This window comes from Ostrea edulis, chromosome 1, assembly GCF_947568905.1.
Source record: "Ostrea edulis chromosome 1, xbOstEdul1.1, whole genome shotgun sequence".
Taxonomy (NCBI): Eukaryota; Metazoa; Mollusca; class Bivalvia; order Ostreida; family Ostreidae; genus Ostrea; species Ostrea edulis.
In genome coordinates this window covers 66438364-66457743 of record NC_079164.1, presented here as the reverse complement: position 1 = coordinate 66457743, position 19380 = coordinate 66438364, and the positions used below count along the sequence as shown (strand labels likewise).

At 34.1% G+C, this 19380-nt stretch overlaps 1 protein-coding gene across 1 annotated transcript; it reads left to right on the top strand.

Annotated features, from left to right (window-relative positions):
* The first annotated feature begins 6073 nt into the window (after nt 1–6073).
* On the top strand, nt 6074–13570 carry LOC125646989 (trafficking regulator of GLUT4 1-like). The gene is made up of 4 exons (XM_048873688.1): nt 6074–6225; nt 12315–12382; nt 12654–12791; nt 13230–13570. Exons 1-4 carry the CDS (start codon nt 6210–6212, stop codon nt 13401–13403), a joined length of 396 nt encoding a protein of 131 aa, XP_048729645.1. The 5' UTR covers nt 6074–6209; the 3' UTR covers nt 13404–13570.
* The last annotated feature ends 5810 nt before the right edge of the window (nt 13571–19380 follow it).

The window sequence follows — 19380 nt, the reverse complement described above, 5'->3', positions numbered from 1 at the left end:
TACGGTACCAATTTTGATGCACCAGATGCGCATTTCGACAAATAATGTCTCTTCAGTTATGCTCAACCGAAATGTTTGAAATCCGAAATAACAATGAAGTTTTAGAGGTAGTATAGCCAAAAACAGCGTGCCAAAAAAGTGGAGTCAAATTCGTCTAAGGATAAGAGCTATGCACGAGGGAGATAATCCTTAATTTTGAAATGAATTTCTAAATTTTATAACAGCAATTAAATATACATCCGTATTTTCAAGCTTTAATGAATGTAAAAGCGAACTTAACTTTGATAAAAGATTACTTGATGATATTTTACAACAACCATTATGGAATAAGACAAATCTGAAATAGAAAGGAAAACCCATTTTCTTCGATAATTGGGCGAGATCTGGTATCTTATATGTTAGTGATTTGTTTGATGATGGAATTTTTAAACCGCTAGAACATTATTCAAGTATTAATGACAAATCTAACTGGCTATGTGAATACAAAATTATTATGACAATCACGAGAACAATTCGAGGACTAAACGATTTTTCAAATTCAAGCTATGTAAATAAACAAAATGTCACTAATTTTAACATATTATGTAAAAACGCATATATATTAGCAAATGGAAAAAAGATGTAAAGAATGAATGTACACATCGTAAGCAAGTTGAGACTACAAAAAAATTGATTTACGAGTGTGATAATGTTTTAAATATATGGAACACTGTTAGCAGTTATCTATCCTTCAAAGTTCGATGGAAACACATTGTTGTTGGATTTTTTCTAGAAAAAAAATGATAAAACCAAATCCTTAAATTTACTTATTACTTATAAAGCCTACAGAATATACAAACATAAAATGTTATGTAGATTAGATTCTTTAAGTGAAACGACTTTTAATATGTATAATCATGTTAAAAAATCATTATGTTTCTATACATCAGTATTGAAGTATATAAATGCAAAAGAACATAATTTTTTTTAACATCTTTGTAAATTAATATAGCTTGACTGCTGTGAAGAGACCAGTATAAACTATCCTTAGATATTTATCATTATAACTATACGGTCAACTTAGGACTACATTGTTTATATATTATTCCTTGAGTAATTTCTATGTTATTCTACTGTTGATATATCTACATCAACGTTGTATATGATATTTTTATGACTTTGAAAAATATTTGTTATTATACATATGGTATTTTCATATAAATTATATATATATATGCCTTATATAAAATAATAATTATACTAAAATACATTCAATCCAATGGGCCCCTGGTACCATTGGTGAGAATTAAGAGAGAGTATCCGAGGATATTTTATCCCAAATAATATGTATACTTTTTAATAAATATGAAATTATAAAAAAAAAAACAAAAAAAAAAAACCATACACCTGAATATAGACTGAACTTTATGATTATGGATGTTGCCAATCACAGGCTCTTTAGGCCACAACGGGTCATGGGTGATATTACTTCCAAATCGTGCCGCCAGTTCCTTCAGCTCCAATATACAAACAAAGGAATATATGTCGTCAACATTAGCAACATTTTTGTCATAAACGAGTTCAGTCATGTATTCCAACTTATTTCAAATACAATTCTACACCTTGTAGTTCCTACAAATATGCTTCTACTATTGCATCCAAACTTTTAAATTATAAACAAACTCTGAAGTGCCTAGATATAGGCCGTCTTACAGTCTTACACTTAATCCACCTACGTGTTCTTCATCTTTCAACTATATTCCAGCTGGACATGCCATTACTGGTGATGTTGATATAGTTGAAAATGAGGACCTCAAATCACTTATTCTAAAAGGTTCTAAATATTGAGAACCTCGGTCTTTCAATTGGCGACAGATAAATCGAGGATTATACCAGACGATAGGCTTAATATGAAAAATAATTGATACATTGTCAGAATGGATGAAAAGTCCGCATTATACATATTAAAACAAAAGTACGTACCATACATCCTTCTGTGTTTAGTAAACCAGAAGTGATAAAAGAATAAGATAGGTTACATGAGGATAATGTTTTGCCTACAGCTGACAAGCTTGTAACAACATTGTCTTTGTTTCTAAGGATCATCATTACAACTGTATTTCAAACGTACTTCGCTGTAATTCCTCTTTTGGTAAACGTACTTATACTCCAACTGCCCCTTCAAAAGACGAAATTCTTCAAAATCATGCTTTAGTTTTAGATATACTTCATATTCCAGTCAATGGGTCGGATGAGTGTGGGTTACCTATATTGGATTTCTAAACTTCATAAAAACCCTTACAAACAAAGATACATTGCTGGATCCAGTCAACATTATACCAAGCCCCTATGTTTGCTTCTCACGAAAATATAATCAGCAGTGAAGGAGAAACTTCGAACACACTGTGCGACTAAATATACCAGAAGTGATGTAAATCAAATGTGGATTCTAAAAAATTCTAAAGAACATTTAGTAAACTTGAAATTGCAAAACGTTTCACAAATCAACAATATCAAAAGGTATGACTTTTCAACTCTTTACACAACCATTCCTCACGATAAATTAAAAACTAGATTTTTCGACATCATAGACAGTTGCTTCTTCAGCAAAAATGGAAAATGCAAATATTCCTATATAGTGATCAGTCATCCAAAAAATTACTTTGTTAAACACCACTCTGATTCCAAGAACAAGTACTCTGAAATTGAAACAGAAAATATGCTGGATTTCCTCATTGACAATATCTTCCTGGTCGTTGGTGATCATGTCTGTAGGAATCCCCATGGGCACCAATCGTACTCCTTTGTTAGCTGACCTGTTTTCATATTCCTATCTAGCAGAATTTATTGAAAAACTTCTACGTGAGAAGAAAAAATATCTTCCTGTGGCCTTCAATTTGACATTTAGATATATCGACGACGGTTTATCTCTTAACAATAATAATTTTCATTCATATGTCGATTCGATATATCCCAGAGAACTCGAAATAAAATACACCACAGAGTTGTCCACTTCTGTTTCATACTTTGATATTTTATTGAATTTAGATATTAATGGTAAACTATCAACTAATCTTTATGACAAACGGGATGATTTAAGCTTCTCCACCGTCAACTTCCTATATTTATGTAGCAATATTCCACTGTCACCTGCATACGGTGTTTATATCTCTCAACTGATTCGATACGCAAGAGCTTGTTCTGCGTATGGTCAGTTTTTAAATCGAAGCAGGCTACTGACAAATAAGTTGATGGTGCAGGGGTTCCAACAGTTTCGTTTAAAATCAGCATTTCGCAAACGATCTAGTTTGGCAATACAACATATTATTGGGTCAAATGCTGTCTGATATGTGTCGTACTGATTGTTAGGCCGTTCTTAGCACACTGATTTTGACTAAAGATAACTCCATTTACCTGATCAAGATATAGGGCTCACGGCGGGTGTGACCGGTCGACAGGGGATGCTTACTCCTCCTAAGCACCTGGTCCCACCTCTCGTATATCCAGGGGTCCGTGTTTGCCCAACTTTCTATTTTGCATTGCTTGTAGGAGTTATGAGATTGATCCCTGTTCGTTATATTCACCTTTCATCAATGAATATAGCATAACTAATGCACACAGTTATTCAAAAATTGTTTTTCAATTTATTTGAATTAAAGATATCGTTCATTCAATTCATGTGCGCTACAATTCAAACTTGCATGAAAAGCCCTTCTTCCATGCAATATTATTTAATTGTGATTTCCCGCTCTTGTGGGTTTGCGAGTTTCATCTAGTTAAAGAAAAATGAAGGTGAGAGTATATCTCATTGTCTACATTCCTTGCCAAATTTAAAGAAACTACAGAATATGCCTGCTTGAGATACACACATGAAACTGTACTGGATAGAGATCCTATGTACTGCATTTCCATATGGAAGCAATGATAATGTACATAATGTAGCAAATTTGACTAGTTCACAAGGAAATTATGTGAATCGAAATGAGTTCTCTCACATACACAAAGACGTAAATGCAGTCATGAACATCGTTCGTATAAAAGACCAAGTATACACAATGTCACGCATGATTCACTTTTACCTTACGTCAACAGACACTTAGATCCACATCATATTCGCACAAACCATTGAGAATTTTGAATATGTTATTTGAATAAGCCAAAGCTAATCCATAGTTGGATTTTTCAACACCAGAGTATAGACTGAATTCTATGATTATGGGTGATATTCCTTTTGAATCATGCCGCCAGTTCCCCAATCTCAGATTTGCAAACAAAGCAACATATGTCGTCAACATAAGCATCATTCTTCATCATAAGAAAGTTCAGTCTTCTATTCTAAGACCACGTCTACACCCTGTATTTCCTACAAATATACTCCTGTCATTGCATTCAAACTTTTTAATTACAAACTTTGCAGTGGCTAGATGAAAGGGGAAGATAACGAACCTTGTACTTAACCCACCAACGTGTTCTTCTTTCAACTATAGTCCACCTGCACATGTCATTACTGGTGATGTTGATATATAGTCCACCTGCACATGTCATTACTGGTGATGTTGATATATAGTCCACCTGCACATGTCATTACTGGTGATGTTGATATATAGTCCACCTGCACATGTCATTACTGGTGATGTTGATATATAGTCCAGCTGCACATGTCATTACTGGTGATGTTGATATATAGTCCACCTGCACATGTCATTACTGGTGATGTTGATATAGTTAAAATGAGGACCTGAAATCACTTATTTTAAAAGGTCCTAAATTCAGAGAACCGCAGTCTTTGGTGACAGGGTTTCATCTCCATTATGAATCCTGTCGGAGAGTATTCTATACCATGGGGTAAATAGGAAAAAGAACAACCTGATACCTTGTCGGAATGGATTACAAGTGTAAGAGGAATATCAAAATCACGCATTAGACACATCAAAACAAAAGTGCGTATCATCTACCCTTCTGTGTTTAATAGACCAGAAGTGATCAAAGAATTAGATAGGTTACATGATGAATATGTTTTGGTTCCATCTGACAAAGTTTGTAACATCACTGTCTTTGTAAGGCTCATCATTACAATTCTAATTTAAACAAACTTTGGATTAATTCTACATTTGGTAATCGTACTTAAGCTCCACCTGCCCTTTCAAAAGAAAACTTTAAAACCATGCTTCATTTTCAACGGATTTAATATTTCAGTCTGTCGGAATTCCCATGGGCGCAGAACATGATTTTGCCTATCGAAACAGCTGAGATATATATGCAGGTGATAATGGAATATTGCTTCATAAATATGGAAAGTTGACGATGTACCTTAACAACTGGCCTTGTTAATTGTTACTGAGCATTAGAAATATTCTAAACATTCAAATAGAAAAATAAAATTTGAAAATTTTCAGCTCAGATTTATAAATTGATTTCAGTTTGAAGCTGAATTTTCAGCATGTTTCCAATTTTGATCCCAGCTACTCTTTCAATACTCTATTAATTGAAATTATGACGGAGTAAAAGATTTACGTCACAGAAAGTCCCAAAAGGGACGCGCGGATGATCCTTTGTATTCTTGTCGTTATTAACACTAATATGGTGCCAAGATATGAATGAATTTGTTGGCATCCTTCCTATGTTCTCTTTTATATATAATACGAAAATCTTTTTTTTTAATCCCGCATATAGCCACAGACTCCAAAGTTCCTCCATAGTGTCTTGTATATGATTTTATAGATTCCTCATCTGGTGACGTAATGTGCTTTCCCCTTTCTTTCTTGTTATTGTCAATGACCTATCTAATCATCAGTAAAAAGAAGATGAGTGTAGCTGTGGAGCTCCATAGTAAAGTGTATCTTGTATACCACTAGTGTTGTTCAAGATGCTTATGTATTATATCTTTGCATCGTACTGCCAGCATTAACGTACTCTCTTTGATAACTGTACGATAGAGTATGTGATGCACTGAACTACATGCTACATTATCATAAATTATCATAACTAATACCAGTTCCTTTTAAACTTTGTTTATGAGGGAGATCTTCCCTCTTTAAAACAACTTAGAATTTGAAAGTGACGCTATATTTTCCTGCTACATTTTGAATGGAATTGCGTTTAGAGAAGGAAGCCGTATTCATGTCCATCAAAATAATTTTACAAACTACCACTACAAGGAAGTAAAGTTGCGTACAAATTAACACGGAATATACTTTCCATATCAAAAGTGTGGGTTTCCTTTAACAAGCATGAACACAGCCACTCGTAAGTTTTTCTTTCTTTTATACCTTTGCTTTATCTAACGATGCATAAAGTCTACGAATATATGGATAAATATATTTAAAAATCATGGTACTGTAAGTTCTTTAAAGAAACAGAACATTGAATAGGCCACCTGTAGGATTGATTTTAAAAGAAATCATAGAATCGAATATTTACATTTGTTAATGTATTTCTTTATTCAATTTCGTATAACGTTAAGTTGGTCAGGTGATCAGTCTTTTCTTGAATATGAACACAATCACCGCTTCTAAAATCAGGTACTTTCACCTGGCGTTTTGCTTATGCAATGCAGTGGGGGAATTTAGAGGCTCTCCCTCTATTCACCACAAATTTAGAAATAGTGCGAGTAAAAGTCCAGATTTGGCTAATACTCTACTTTCACAGACATGCCCTCCCTCCTTTCGGAAAGCCTTGATCCGCCACTGCAAAGACTTCATAACAGAAACAAAATTGTCCAAAAATCACATCATAATATCTGTACTTAGTTTATTTTGTAAACAGACAAAAATCTCCTCAATTAATACAACGGAAACATTAAACATACCATTCGGTTGAGTTCTTTCATTCTAAATACCGTCTGCAACTAGGCCTAAAACTGCAACTTCTGCAACATGGCGAATGATTTTGATATTGGAAGCGAAGAATTGGAAGCAGAGTTCGATTTATAGGTCTTTATGATGATGATAATAACCTTTTGTATTCAGGCAAAAGCAATGGCTTGGCATGAGAAGGCTGATTTTGAGGCTCGACAAATTATGTCCATGTCAGAGCACCGCTATGAGTCTTCATTCAAAAAATCCTACAACAGGAATATCTCAAGTGAACTATCAAAATCTATCTGTCAGTTCGTATTTATTTTCTCTTACACATCCTGTACGTAAAAAAGCAAATGACCTGCACTTCGTTTAAATCTGTCCTACATGGCTACAACTCCAAACGCAACTCCTAACACAGCCCCGTTCCCTTCTAAAACTTACAGAAACGAGACCTAGAGCTTAACGTTAACTTGATCCATCTATCCTTCGTAAATTTTCTCAGATTCACTGAATTTATGTCGAAATATGTGTTCAGCAATTGCGTATTCAACTTCAAGTAAACCAACGCCACCGTTTCTCAATTGCTGATCGACCACATCACATCACGGATGTAGTTTATTCAGTTCTTCATGTTTTAGTTCACTTAGTTGGATTAAGCTCTAAATTACCTTCTTCTCTTTTTTTTTTTTTTTTTAACACTTGTTTCGTCTTTTTTAACCTTCTAAATTAAATATTAATGTCTGATACTCTCATAGATATTGTTTCTAATTATTTATTCGATAAAAATCTAATGAACTATATTTTGTGGTATACGGTCATCTGCGACATACATGTACATGTATGTATGGAAGCTCGTTTAGAACACAAATCAAAATAGAAATAGAAATTTAAGAAATAAAATATCATTGTTGAGTGTTATTGGAATATGAAATGAAGTTAGTACGTGATCAATTCTACTGTAACGCCTTTTGGGCGTTATAGGATTTGATCAGGTGACCAACTTCATGTCATATTCCAATAACACTAAACTGTATTATTTCTTAAATGCAATTATTTTCGTAAGGTCAAGGATATGAATTTCTCACTGTTCAAAGCGAATGGGAAGTTTTGTCTTTCAAATTAAAACTTAGAGTAGTTAGTACAAACAGTTCTATATGAGTCTTTCATTAGTTCAAATCGAGGAAATTCAAACTACACATGATATCAATTCCACATTTGGTAATCGTATTCTTATACCCCAACTGTCCTTTGCCCCATGGAGATCCAGTCTAGAATGCGTCCTCGCTATCACTTACTTGTCGTATGAGGCAACTAAATGGGTCGGTCCTTCGGATGATACCATATAAACCGAGGCCCCGTGTCCCACGATAAAGACCCCTCTCTGTTCAAGGCCGTAAGCGCCGACCATAGGGTTAAATTTTGCAACCATTCAACAGCAATGGTGACGTCTCCATATGCCACATCTCGAGCGGCACCTTAAACAATATACAGTCAATCAATAACACTTCCATTTCAAAAGATAAAATTCTTTAAAACCATGCTTCAGTTTTAGACACAGTCAATATCCCAGTCAATGGGAGATATGAATATGAGTTATCCTATCTATACGTGTTTCCTAAACTTACAAACACCTTTACAAACAAAGATAAACAAAGATATATTGCTCGATACAGTAAATGTTCTACCAAGCCCCCATCTTTCCTCTTCACAAAATATTAACAGCTGTTAAGGAGAAACTTCGAACATATAGTACTGTGCCAAAACATATGTCAAAAGTGATGTAAATCTAGTGTGGATTCTAAAACATTCTAAAGAACTTTTAATAAATTTGTTATTGCAAAACTTTTCTTAAATAAGCAACATCAAAACGTATGACTTTTCAACACTTTACACGACCATTCCTCGCGATAAATTAAAGACAGACTAGACTTTCTGACATCATAGACAGTTGCTTCTTAAAAAATGGAAAAAAGAAATATTTATATCTAGTGATCAGTCATCCAAAAAAATTACTTTTTTAAACACCAATCTAATTTAAATTAGATCCTTTGATCCGCTCACGTATATCGCTACACAAGGATCTAACGAAACCGCATAAGAGTCATAGAAATCTATGAGCTTTATAGACTTACAGGAAACATTTTTTCCTGAATCAGAAAGTACAGAATCTACATCATCGTACAAGGAAGATTTTTTGTGATAGTTCAGTTTACATAAATCATAATTTGGTCATTAAATCTACACGCCATTGTTGAAATAGAGCAGCTGAAATATTTCCGCATATGAAACCCAAGAATGTTTCTTTTGTACACTGGACTGCAAAAGTGCTTACAATAAGTCAGATATTTTATATCATACAGTGGGTGTTTGGCATCCTGATTAATGTGTGAAAAAGAACTGCATTTTAAAGATATTCTTAATGTACATGTACATATATTGAAAAATCTGCAACTGAGTATTCTATTCAAAAGGTCATACCTATAAACTTTATCTTTTTGTTTATATTATAGGCCAATATTTCTTAGCTGGAGAAAAATGCTATTGTAAAAAGTACAGTTTGATAAAACATAGATTCTTGATTGATCACGGTTCGTTATCTTCACCATTCATTCTTGAATTTCCTAAAAAGAAAATTTGCTATATACAATTTGCATTTTTGTGTGTCAATAATCATAAAAAATCCTTTATGAAACATAGAGTTTCATCCATTGACTTAGCAAAACACAGTTTCCTATCATTACATTTTTTCAACATTAGACACTCACATAACCAGCTTGTTGAATCTCAGCCAATCAGAAAGCTCGGAATTATTCTATCGTACAGTGAGCTAAAATATTTTAAGATTCGTGCAAGGTTTTGAATTACTAGAAAATATTAAAGAAATATTTCACATATGAAATACCACTCGGTGCCTTATTTTGAAAAAAAAAGTTTTTACTTTATATTAAAAATTAGATCATTTACATTCAAATCATGGCACAGAGTTGATACCAGTGTCATGCTCTGTAAGAAAACCATATATTACCCGATTAGACCTCTCCATATGAGTGAGAAATGCTCGAGCGTCGTGTTAAACAATATACAACCAATATCAACCGATTGAGGAAACAGAATTTATTATTATAATGAGCCAAGACTCTAAAAAAAACCTTTAACTTGAATTCAATATCTACAATTCCTATACCATCGTATCTACTTTTTCTATTGAAGTGTTTCATTCAATCCTACCACGCTTTATTCTATTAGACGGAGTGCTGAGTGTAATGAAGATTGTTACAGATGTTCCATTAGACTGAGTATTGAGTGCAACGGGGACTGTTACAGATGTTCCGTTAGACTGAGTGCTGAGTGTAATGGGAACTGTTACAGATGTTCCATTAGACTAAGTGCTAGGTGTAATGGGGACTGTTACAGATGTTCCATTAGATTGAGTGCTAAGTGTAACGGGACTATTATAGACGTTCCATTAGACTGAGTGCTGAGTGTAATAGGGACTGTTACAGATGTTCCATTAGACTGAGTGCTGAGTGTAACGGGGACTGTTACAGATGTTCCATCAGACTGAATGCTGAGTGTAACGGGAACTGTTACATATGTTCCATTAGACTAAGTGCTGAGTGTAATGGGAACTGTTACAGATGTTCCATTAGACTGAGTGCTGAGTGTAATGGGAACTGTTACAGATGTTCCTTTAGACTGAGTGCTGAGTGTAACGGGAACTGTTACAGATGTTCCATTATACTAAGTGCTAAGTGTAATGGGGACTGTTACAGATGTTCCATTAGATTGAGTGCTAAGTGTAACGGGACTATTACAGATGTTCCATTAGACTGAGTGCTGAGTGTAACGGGAACTGTTACAGATGTTCCATTAGACTGAGTGCTAAGTGTAACGGGGACTGTTACAGATGTTCCATTAGACTGAATGCTGAGTGTAACGGGGACTGTTACAGATGTTCCGTTAGACTGAGTGCTAAGTGTAACGGGGACTGTTAAAGATGTTCCATTAGACTGAGTATTGAGTGTAATGAGGACTGTTACAGATGTTCCATTAGACTGAGTACTAAGTGTAACGGGGACTGTTAAAGATGTTCCATTAGACTTAGTGCTGAGTGTAACGGGGACTGTTACAGATGTTCCGTTAGACTGAGTGCTAAGTGTAATGGAAACTGTTACAGATGCTCCATTAGACTGAGTGCTGAGTGTAACAGGGACTGTTACAGATGTTCCATTCGACTGAGTGCTGAGTGTAATGGGGACTGTTACAGATGTTCCATTAGACTGAGTATTAAGTGTAATGGGGACTGTTACAGATGTTCCATTAGACTGGGTGCTAAGTGTAATGGAGACTGTTACAGATGTTCCATTAGACTCGTAGGTCATTTGGCAGAAGAGTTTGTTTTGCCGTTTGTGTTTTATGATACACTAATATTTCCGAACATATCATATTTCTGTGGGTAAACTTTTCAATTATGGATATGATAGAAATGTGAATAAACTACTTAATGAAGAACCTGACAAGATACGAAATGAATAGTTACGTGTTTTGTTTACAATAGAATTATAAATACATGTTTTCACAATAGGTGATAATTTTGATTTTCACAATAGCCATATCGTGCCCTGTAATTATGGATCAATTGTGGAAAAGTTGGACAAACACATACGCAATTCCATTCATAGTGGTAGTACACGTGGTGTCTCTATTAAACATAACTCAGACAGAGCAAACAAGCACATCAGCAGCAAGTAATATCATTCTTATGGTTCGACTGAAAACCTTCACCTTCCAGTTTCCTATTGTTAATTTACTTACAGCTATTACACATTGTCCACACAAAACACTCAGTAGTCAGTGTGTTTGTTTTTTGTCCACACAAAACACTCAGTAGTCAGTGTGTTTGTTTTTTGTCCACACAAAACACTCAGTAGTCAGTTTGTTTGTTTTCATTGGCATATTTGCTACATTGCATGGATTACACGTCTATCATATGATTAAATTGTAAGTTATGTAGGAGAGCCTAACAGACATTCTGATTTAACACTTGAATAGACTTCGCTAATGGTCAATGAAAATCATATCCTTATGCATCAAGGAAATTGAGTCTTTTTATAGTAGATGTCGAGGAAGTTGTCATGTGGTAATGAAAATAATTTCCCAATGAACAACTTAATCGATTATGATATCCCTTAATAAAAAAGTGAATGTAACGAACATCAGTTTATTTGTATGTAGCCTGCCTTGATTTTAAAAATGATCACATGCAGAAAATGCTCTTGTGTATCAAATCATTTGAGAGACATAAAGACCATATGCAAGTGGTATTGGAATATTGCTACAGATATAGGGGAGGCAGACGAACGAGAAGCTTGAATCATTGCCTTTGCCATAAAGTTGACTTGTCAGTCTGCCATTAGCATCTATGTTCAATAAAATAGTCAACAATGAATAAGATATGGTTTTGTTTATTTCGTATGAAAGTATATGATAAAGTGTATAAAATAGAGTTAATTTTCTCGCATTAATTCCACGTAGCTTACAATGCTGGGTATGACCAGGGACAGACAAGTTATCAGTCGGGTCCCCCAGGATACATGCCACATGTAAGTATTAATTCTTATTAAAACATTCAGTTTTCTTTGACTAATGTTTTGCTCGCTTACGTTAACAACACAACAGTTTAATGAAAACATAATAATAAGATCAATTGTTTACTTAAGACAGTCTAAATTCTTTTATGTGTACGTTTTCTGAGTAGTATCGGGACAAATAGTAACTCTGGTACATTGATGTTCACTCTATGTAGACATGCATATGAAAGGATTTGAGAAGATGGAATTGAGAAAACAATGAAATTTTTTTTTTTTTTTACAGCAAACTACTAAAAACTATGGATGTACACCAGTTCATGCCATTAGATACAAACCCACCAACTGGCTTTGTCCAGCAATATTTTCCTGTCTCTTCTGTTTTTGGCCCGTGGGACTAGCAGCCATCTACTACGCTGTAGAGGTTCGTTTGTTCGACTCTGATTATTGAGATAGGGATGAGTTTAGCCTACCACCAGACTCTGATTATTGCGATAGGGATGATTTTAGCCTACCACCAGACTTATTACTGTGATAGGGGTGGTTTTAACCTACCACTAGACTGATTATTGAGATAGGGATGATTTTAGCCTACCACCAGACTGATTATTGAGATAGTGATGATTTTAGCATACCACCAAACATAAATCTTACATATTTTTAAATACAATATATTTTAATCAACAAATCGTTTGCACTAATGATAATAATGTAGTTAAGTTCAACAAGACAATGTGCAGATGTACATGTACATTAACTAAAATGATCATATTATCCAAATCACTTACATTTGCAAATACGCTTTTAATTATGTTAGTGCAATTGATTGAGTTGATATTAAATCATGTAATTCTTCACGTAGGCCAACCAGAGAAGCGATAGGAATGATACATATGGTGCTGAGAGGTCTGCAAACTGTGCCAGAAACCTAACGATTACCTCAGTCGTCATCGGAGTTGTCACCTTGGTGGTTATGTTGGCTCTGTTTTTCACTGGCGCTTTTGTAATGAATTCAAACGTTCACCATCCCTCGTAAATTCATATATACGGAACAGTTGGATATTCAATGTTGCATGTCTTAAGACAGTATCGAAAATGGCCGTGTAATCTTTTAATGGTTTCACCTGCTACATGTATTATAATTTCTTTTATAAACAATATATCATTTTGTAGTACTAGTAATAAGAAATTTGTGAATTGAGAGATTGCTTTTTTTGTTTTGGGGTTTAAACGACTTTAAGTTATTTAGCCATATATCGGCTTTGAAGTTGGATCAGTGTCCGATATTGAAGTTTCTCGATACGCCTACTCTTGTCAAACATCACGTTGACGGGGTTTTGTGTGCCAGAAGGATTGTGACCTTTGACATGTCCCACTCAACGGACGAAGAACTGTAGATAATAAGGAAGACAAATCAATCACCCAATGATCTTTGCATCCTATGAAGAATAGATTCAATCGCCAAAAAGATCAATTTTATGTACTTCACAGCAGGTCCATGTTTTGACTGTTTTCAACGTTTGCCCTATGGAAAGGAGACATGACTTGAACACAATTTGATTTTATTCATATAGTAGCTTTCTTGCTAATATGAGAAAAAGCCCACGGTTCTTGAGAAGGCAGTTGAGTAATGTTGATATAGCATATTCGTCAAAATGTAGTTCTTGTGAAGAATTTCAAGGATCCTCCCACACCGACTCAAAATTCACATGAGATTTTAGTTCTGGTTAGCTAAAAATTGGCCGCTTCTTTTATATCTTGCATTATAAAAGTTTGGAAAGGAATAGTATAAACAACCTTTACAAACTGTTCAACATTTACAAATGAAATTGATTCTGTGAAAATTTCTAAATTCCTTAAGAAACATGCTTTGTGCAAAGGGGTTGAATTTGCTAAAGGAAATATATTTGTAAAAGCAGCAAAAAGACTGCATAACTGCAAATTAGAAAATATTACATTAGTAAATGAAACAACATTTGTGTCAGACAGAAACTGCTTTTTCCAGCCTTGAAAAGTTGTTTCCTGGAGCTGACATCGAGAAACTACTTATATTTAGTCTTTCAAAGGTCTAGTGTCCACTTTGAAAAATGTTTGTTTTATGAACACCTGCATTGCTAATAATCTGCGATTACATGATCAACACAATATTCACGTAACGATAAAACACTCAGATAACGTAAAAGAGATGTATATTTCTACTTACATATTATCAGTATTATAAAGGCGTCTCCGTAAGACGCAGCATGTGGTACAGATTTTTGATGACACATCTTTTATTTTGTAGTCACAAAGATCTACAACCTTCGGCAGCTGAACGTGTACTGGTCTATTTTTACCTTCCATTCTCTTTCCATCTTTTGCAATTGACCATGTAACGACGAAATGAACTAAATGTGTTGAATTACATTCCTTTGGTAGAAAATTCTAGTAAGCAAATTATACAATCCTCCACAAATCAAATCTATTATACACACATGTAAACACGTGGATTGAAAGGCAAACTTTAATTGGCTTAAAAGCAATGCATTCGAGGGGAATAGTCCCATTACAGTCACAGCAAGAGTACTATAAACAGTACATAATACACTGTACGTCCGTTAGAGGGCTATATAGTTTTTAGTTATCTTTTGTGACATTGATTACTAGTAAACATGGCAAAATTACCAGGAGTTATAGAACTTTATCTAAGGTAGTATCAACCATTATCAAACTGTGACGTATTTTGTTTGGTAACAAATGAGTAAAGGAGGGTCAGCAATATACTCATATTTACCTGGTCATTTAAATTTTCAGACCTATTCAGGGTAGGTTATTCGGTATATGGGTTAACCTTTAAAGATTTGTATTTCGAAGAATTAAAATTTTTAAAGAACCTGATTCACAAACCCCAAAATATGGCCTTTAAAATATATAAAAATGAAAGTAAATGTTGAGTAGGAGTATTGGTGCTATAAATATGTATCAGAATCCGGGGTTTAAAAAAACATGTTAGATTTTGAAAATAGGAGCACAACAAAAGCTGTATACATACTAGAACCGGCTATGGAGCCGTATTTTTGTCATTTTTCACCAAAAACTGGTTATTTTCTAAAGGTTTAGCCATACTGGTTTCATCTCGCCCAAAATATTTTTATAATATACACCTTTTCAATTGACCATAAATACAAAAATATTTTAGGGCGAGCTAGGAGCACTATTTTTATTTTAAAAAAAACAAAACGATATTCCGGATTGCTGAAAAATATTACGGTTATAATGCACTGGTATTTTACAGATAATATGGCTGATTTAAATATCTTATGGAGAAAGAAACTACGTTTTTTTATTTCGTGTCATGTATAGGTCATTTTAGTTCGGTGTTTATTTTTAAAGCAAGGGAAATTCCCTCACCTAATAATAGTTTTCGGTTGCAGCTTGTTTTGCCCTTTTACTATATATAGATGTTCATTTTCAATACCTAGATGTTTTCATATTTTAAAGTCGTTCACAAAACATCTTCATTGCATCGTTGCTTAAAAACTGTGTACAATTTTGGTGTTTTACATTATTATCATAAACATTATCATTAATCGAAACGACAGTTACCGAAACTGTTAGGCCTAGTGACTGAAATGTACATGGCATCTTCTTTCACTTTGGGATATCGGAAAATATTCAGGCGTCATGCAAGTATTCTTGTATGGTATTGATATCATATCGAATAATTTTTGCTTTATTTATTTCACAAAATTGTTACTACGCAGCTTTAGACTGTCAACATTCGAAATAACTGTTTTACTTAACCTAAAATAACGTACATTGGGAGCAAGTCCTTCTTTGATTTACAGTACATCCAAGTTTCGGGCGGAATATTAGCATGGCCTGGTCAGGAAAAAAGGAATTCAAACTAAAAGATTTAAACTACAATATGACTTACCATAGCATGCAGCATTGCCGCAAGTTAAATCCGACACAGTAAATTATGTAAGCAATTCATAGATCTATAACGATTCACATGGTATAGATGAGACATGACGTCATCTGTGGTAAGACATTCATGACGCATTTTATGCTTCGATAGGCGGATCAAGTAACCCCAATATGAAAATACTCGATATACCATTTTTTTTTATTTCACATATGATATCGTTGTACATGTCAAGAGATTTTTATTTTTTATTTTAATGTAACTTTACTTGTAAACAAAGACTGCAGGGTTTTTTGGGGGGTAAGGGGGGGGGGTAAAGACAATACAGTATTGTGCGCGTTTAATTCCGTTGATTTTCTATTGCATAGGCCTAGTTCGAAGGTCTATCAACGTATCAGTGTTCCATTGTCCAATGTAAAATTAGAAAAGAAAAAGTAATGTCGTCTTGGTTGTCAAGGAGGTGTGTCCCCATACCAAATTACATTTATCATTAAACAAAGCTTACACCCTTATAGCAAAGTTAAATGCCTTTTCCGAAGCTTGTTCTTGTTGCTTGAACCATTGTAGGAAAACAAGAAAACTTCAGCTGAGTGATTGTGCCATTTATTGTCCAGATAAATGACAAGGTGTGAACAAAAGCACATATAATATAGAATTACCTATGATAATGTAGATTAATAGCTGGGATAAGGACAAATGATGAATAATTTAAACTTAGATATGTTACATTGCAAATTGGTGCTTATCCCAGCTATTGTTATAAAATGATTACAAAGTTTGTGTAACAAGAAGGTGGCGTACACAAAAAGACAAAATTACAAACTTCAGGCACATTGAAAACCAAAAGGTGTACATCCACATTTACATGATTAGCAAGCTCAATAATTCTAAATGATAAAAATAATAAAGGCTAGATTTCTCCATTACAAACAAATTAGACAATCAAAATTACATGTATATGGGAGGAGGAAGGGAGGTGGAGGTTAAATTGAGCAAAACCTCGTGCTTCACCGGATTTTCATTATTTGGAATTTGATCCCGATCTGAGTTGAACCCGATCTTAATACAACAAATAATGAAAATGCAATTTATAAATTATCATGGAATAACAATGTAAAAGCTTGCATATAAAACATTTTATGAGACATAAAATTTTATTTATACAATATAAACAAATTTTTTTTTTTCAGCGTGCTCAACAAATCAAATTGCGTGTTACAAGTGAAATTAAATTATGACAGACGGACTGAATGCTATATTATATGTGTTTTGTCAATTAATAAACTGGACATGTGTTGTGCCAATAAATATATTTTAATTTAATAATCCAGCCTACAATAGCAACAGGAAATTGTGCTTAAATTGTCCAATCTTCAAAACCTTAAATTGTGTACATGGGTGTGGTGGCGGTGGTGGGTGGTGGTCTTCATCCACTCAAACTGTCCTAATCCCCCTCCCGAATTCAATTTTTTAAGTGTTCAGTGGATAGGTCGCCACATGGACCCATCCAAGTCTACTGTAAGGATGTTGTAAAATCTCGGTTTCAAATGGAACTAGTTCACACATAACACTATACAACAGTACTGAATCTATAATATTGTGAGAGAGAGAGAGAGAGAGAGAGAGAGAGAGAGAGAGAGAGAGAGAGAGAGAGAAGAGAGAGAGAGAGAGAGAGAGAACATCAGTAATTGTATACAGGTACGGGAAGTTTAATCAAATGTTAAAATGTACAATATCATTCTTATTAATTAACCATTCCACTTCATTCTGATATATTTAATTTCCCTTTTTCCGTGTTAAATTATTTGGCTGGCGCGAGTTAAAACTGCCCCCTCCCCCTTTTTTTAAACCGATGTTACGTGCCTAGCTATCTAACGCCCTCTCAGTCAAAAATAAAATAAATATATAATCTATATTACTACAACTTCATTGGATTTACTAGATTTTTTTTTACCACCGTAATACATGTTTATGCAAGCGGACAATCTAGACATTTTTAAATTTATTTTTTCCATCTTCGATAGCGAAATGTATTCAGTCCACAAAGAACACAATGGACCCAAAACCCATGGCAAGCGAAGATGATTTTTACCCCCTTTTTCGGGTATTATAACTGACCAAAAAATAGTATGTTTGTTTCATAACTTTCATTCAAAGTCAAATGATCCTTCTCTTATTTGGTGAAGTCGTGCTGCTCCGAGCGTGCTGTGAAACAACGTACAGGTGTTTGTGTACGGGATGTCGAGAATTTGGGCGTTTCATAAAGGTGTGAACGTCTGCAGGGAAGTCTGCATACAGATATACATCAATATCTTGATATATCTATATACAAGAAATAATCCCGATTTACAAACATGTTGAGGTTTCTACTTAGAGATAATTAAAATCCATTTAGCGACACTGTCCACTCGATTTCTGGGTGTTTTTTTTAAAAAACTGTCTGCTTAAAACATATAAATGTGAAAAATTAATACATAACGGTTGTCATAAGTTAAGGGTAATTAAGATGAATTGTTTCCAATACCAAACTCCAACATGTAAACAATTTAAGTAAGTAATCAAATCAGTATGATAATTCTTTAAAGATAGACAGTGAAGGTACATTTTTAAAAATTAAATTACTATTATAAATTTACAATAATATATATGATTAAATGATATGAATATATAGAAGTCGCCGTTTTATACGTTTTAATTTTCACCCACTGATATTTCGCTTAGTATTTATTTCTTTGTTTTATCACACGAAGGTGCACGGTGGCACAAAGGAGGCACAGATGTCAGATATCCACAAAGATCCTCCATGGACTTAAAGGTCTACCTCGCTCACAAAATTAAGACTTCAGAGGTGCTGACAATTTTAAAGGTCCACCGTGTTTTAATTTTTAAAAAATAGTTTACAAGGCAGATGTTTAAAAAATCCATTTTTCTAATTAGTTACTATAATTACTCAAGTTTAACCAAAATTATACAGTTGTCTCTCTTCTTATCGTCAATTAATATCAATTTTAATGGAAATTGATACGAATAGATATATGCAACTTGAAAATATAAACTCGTCTTTGAGATGGACGGTAAAACAATACTAGTTGCTGTGGTCCTTTCA

Excerpts from the sequence above, each read along its gene's own strand:
- LOC125646989 (XM_048873688.1), top strand. Across the intron at positions 12,383-12,653 it reads CCCCAGGATACATGCCACAT|CAAACTACTAAAAACTATGG; the intron begins GTAAGTATTAAT and ends TTTTTTTTACAG. Across the intron at positions 12,792-13,229 it reads CCATCTACTACGCTGTAGAG|GCCAACCAGAGAAGCGATAG; the intron begins GTTCGTTTGTTC and ends TTCTTCACGTAG.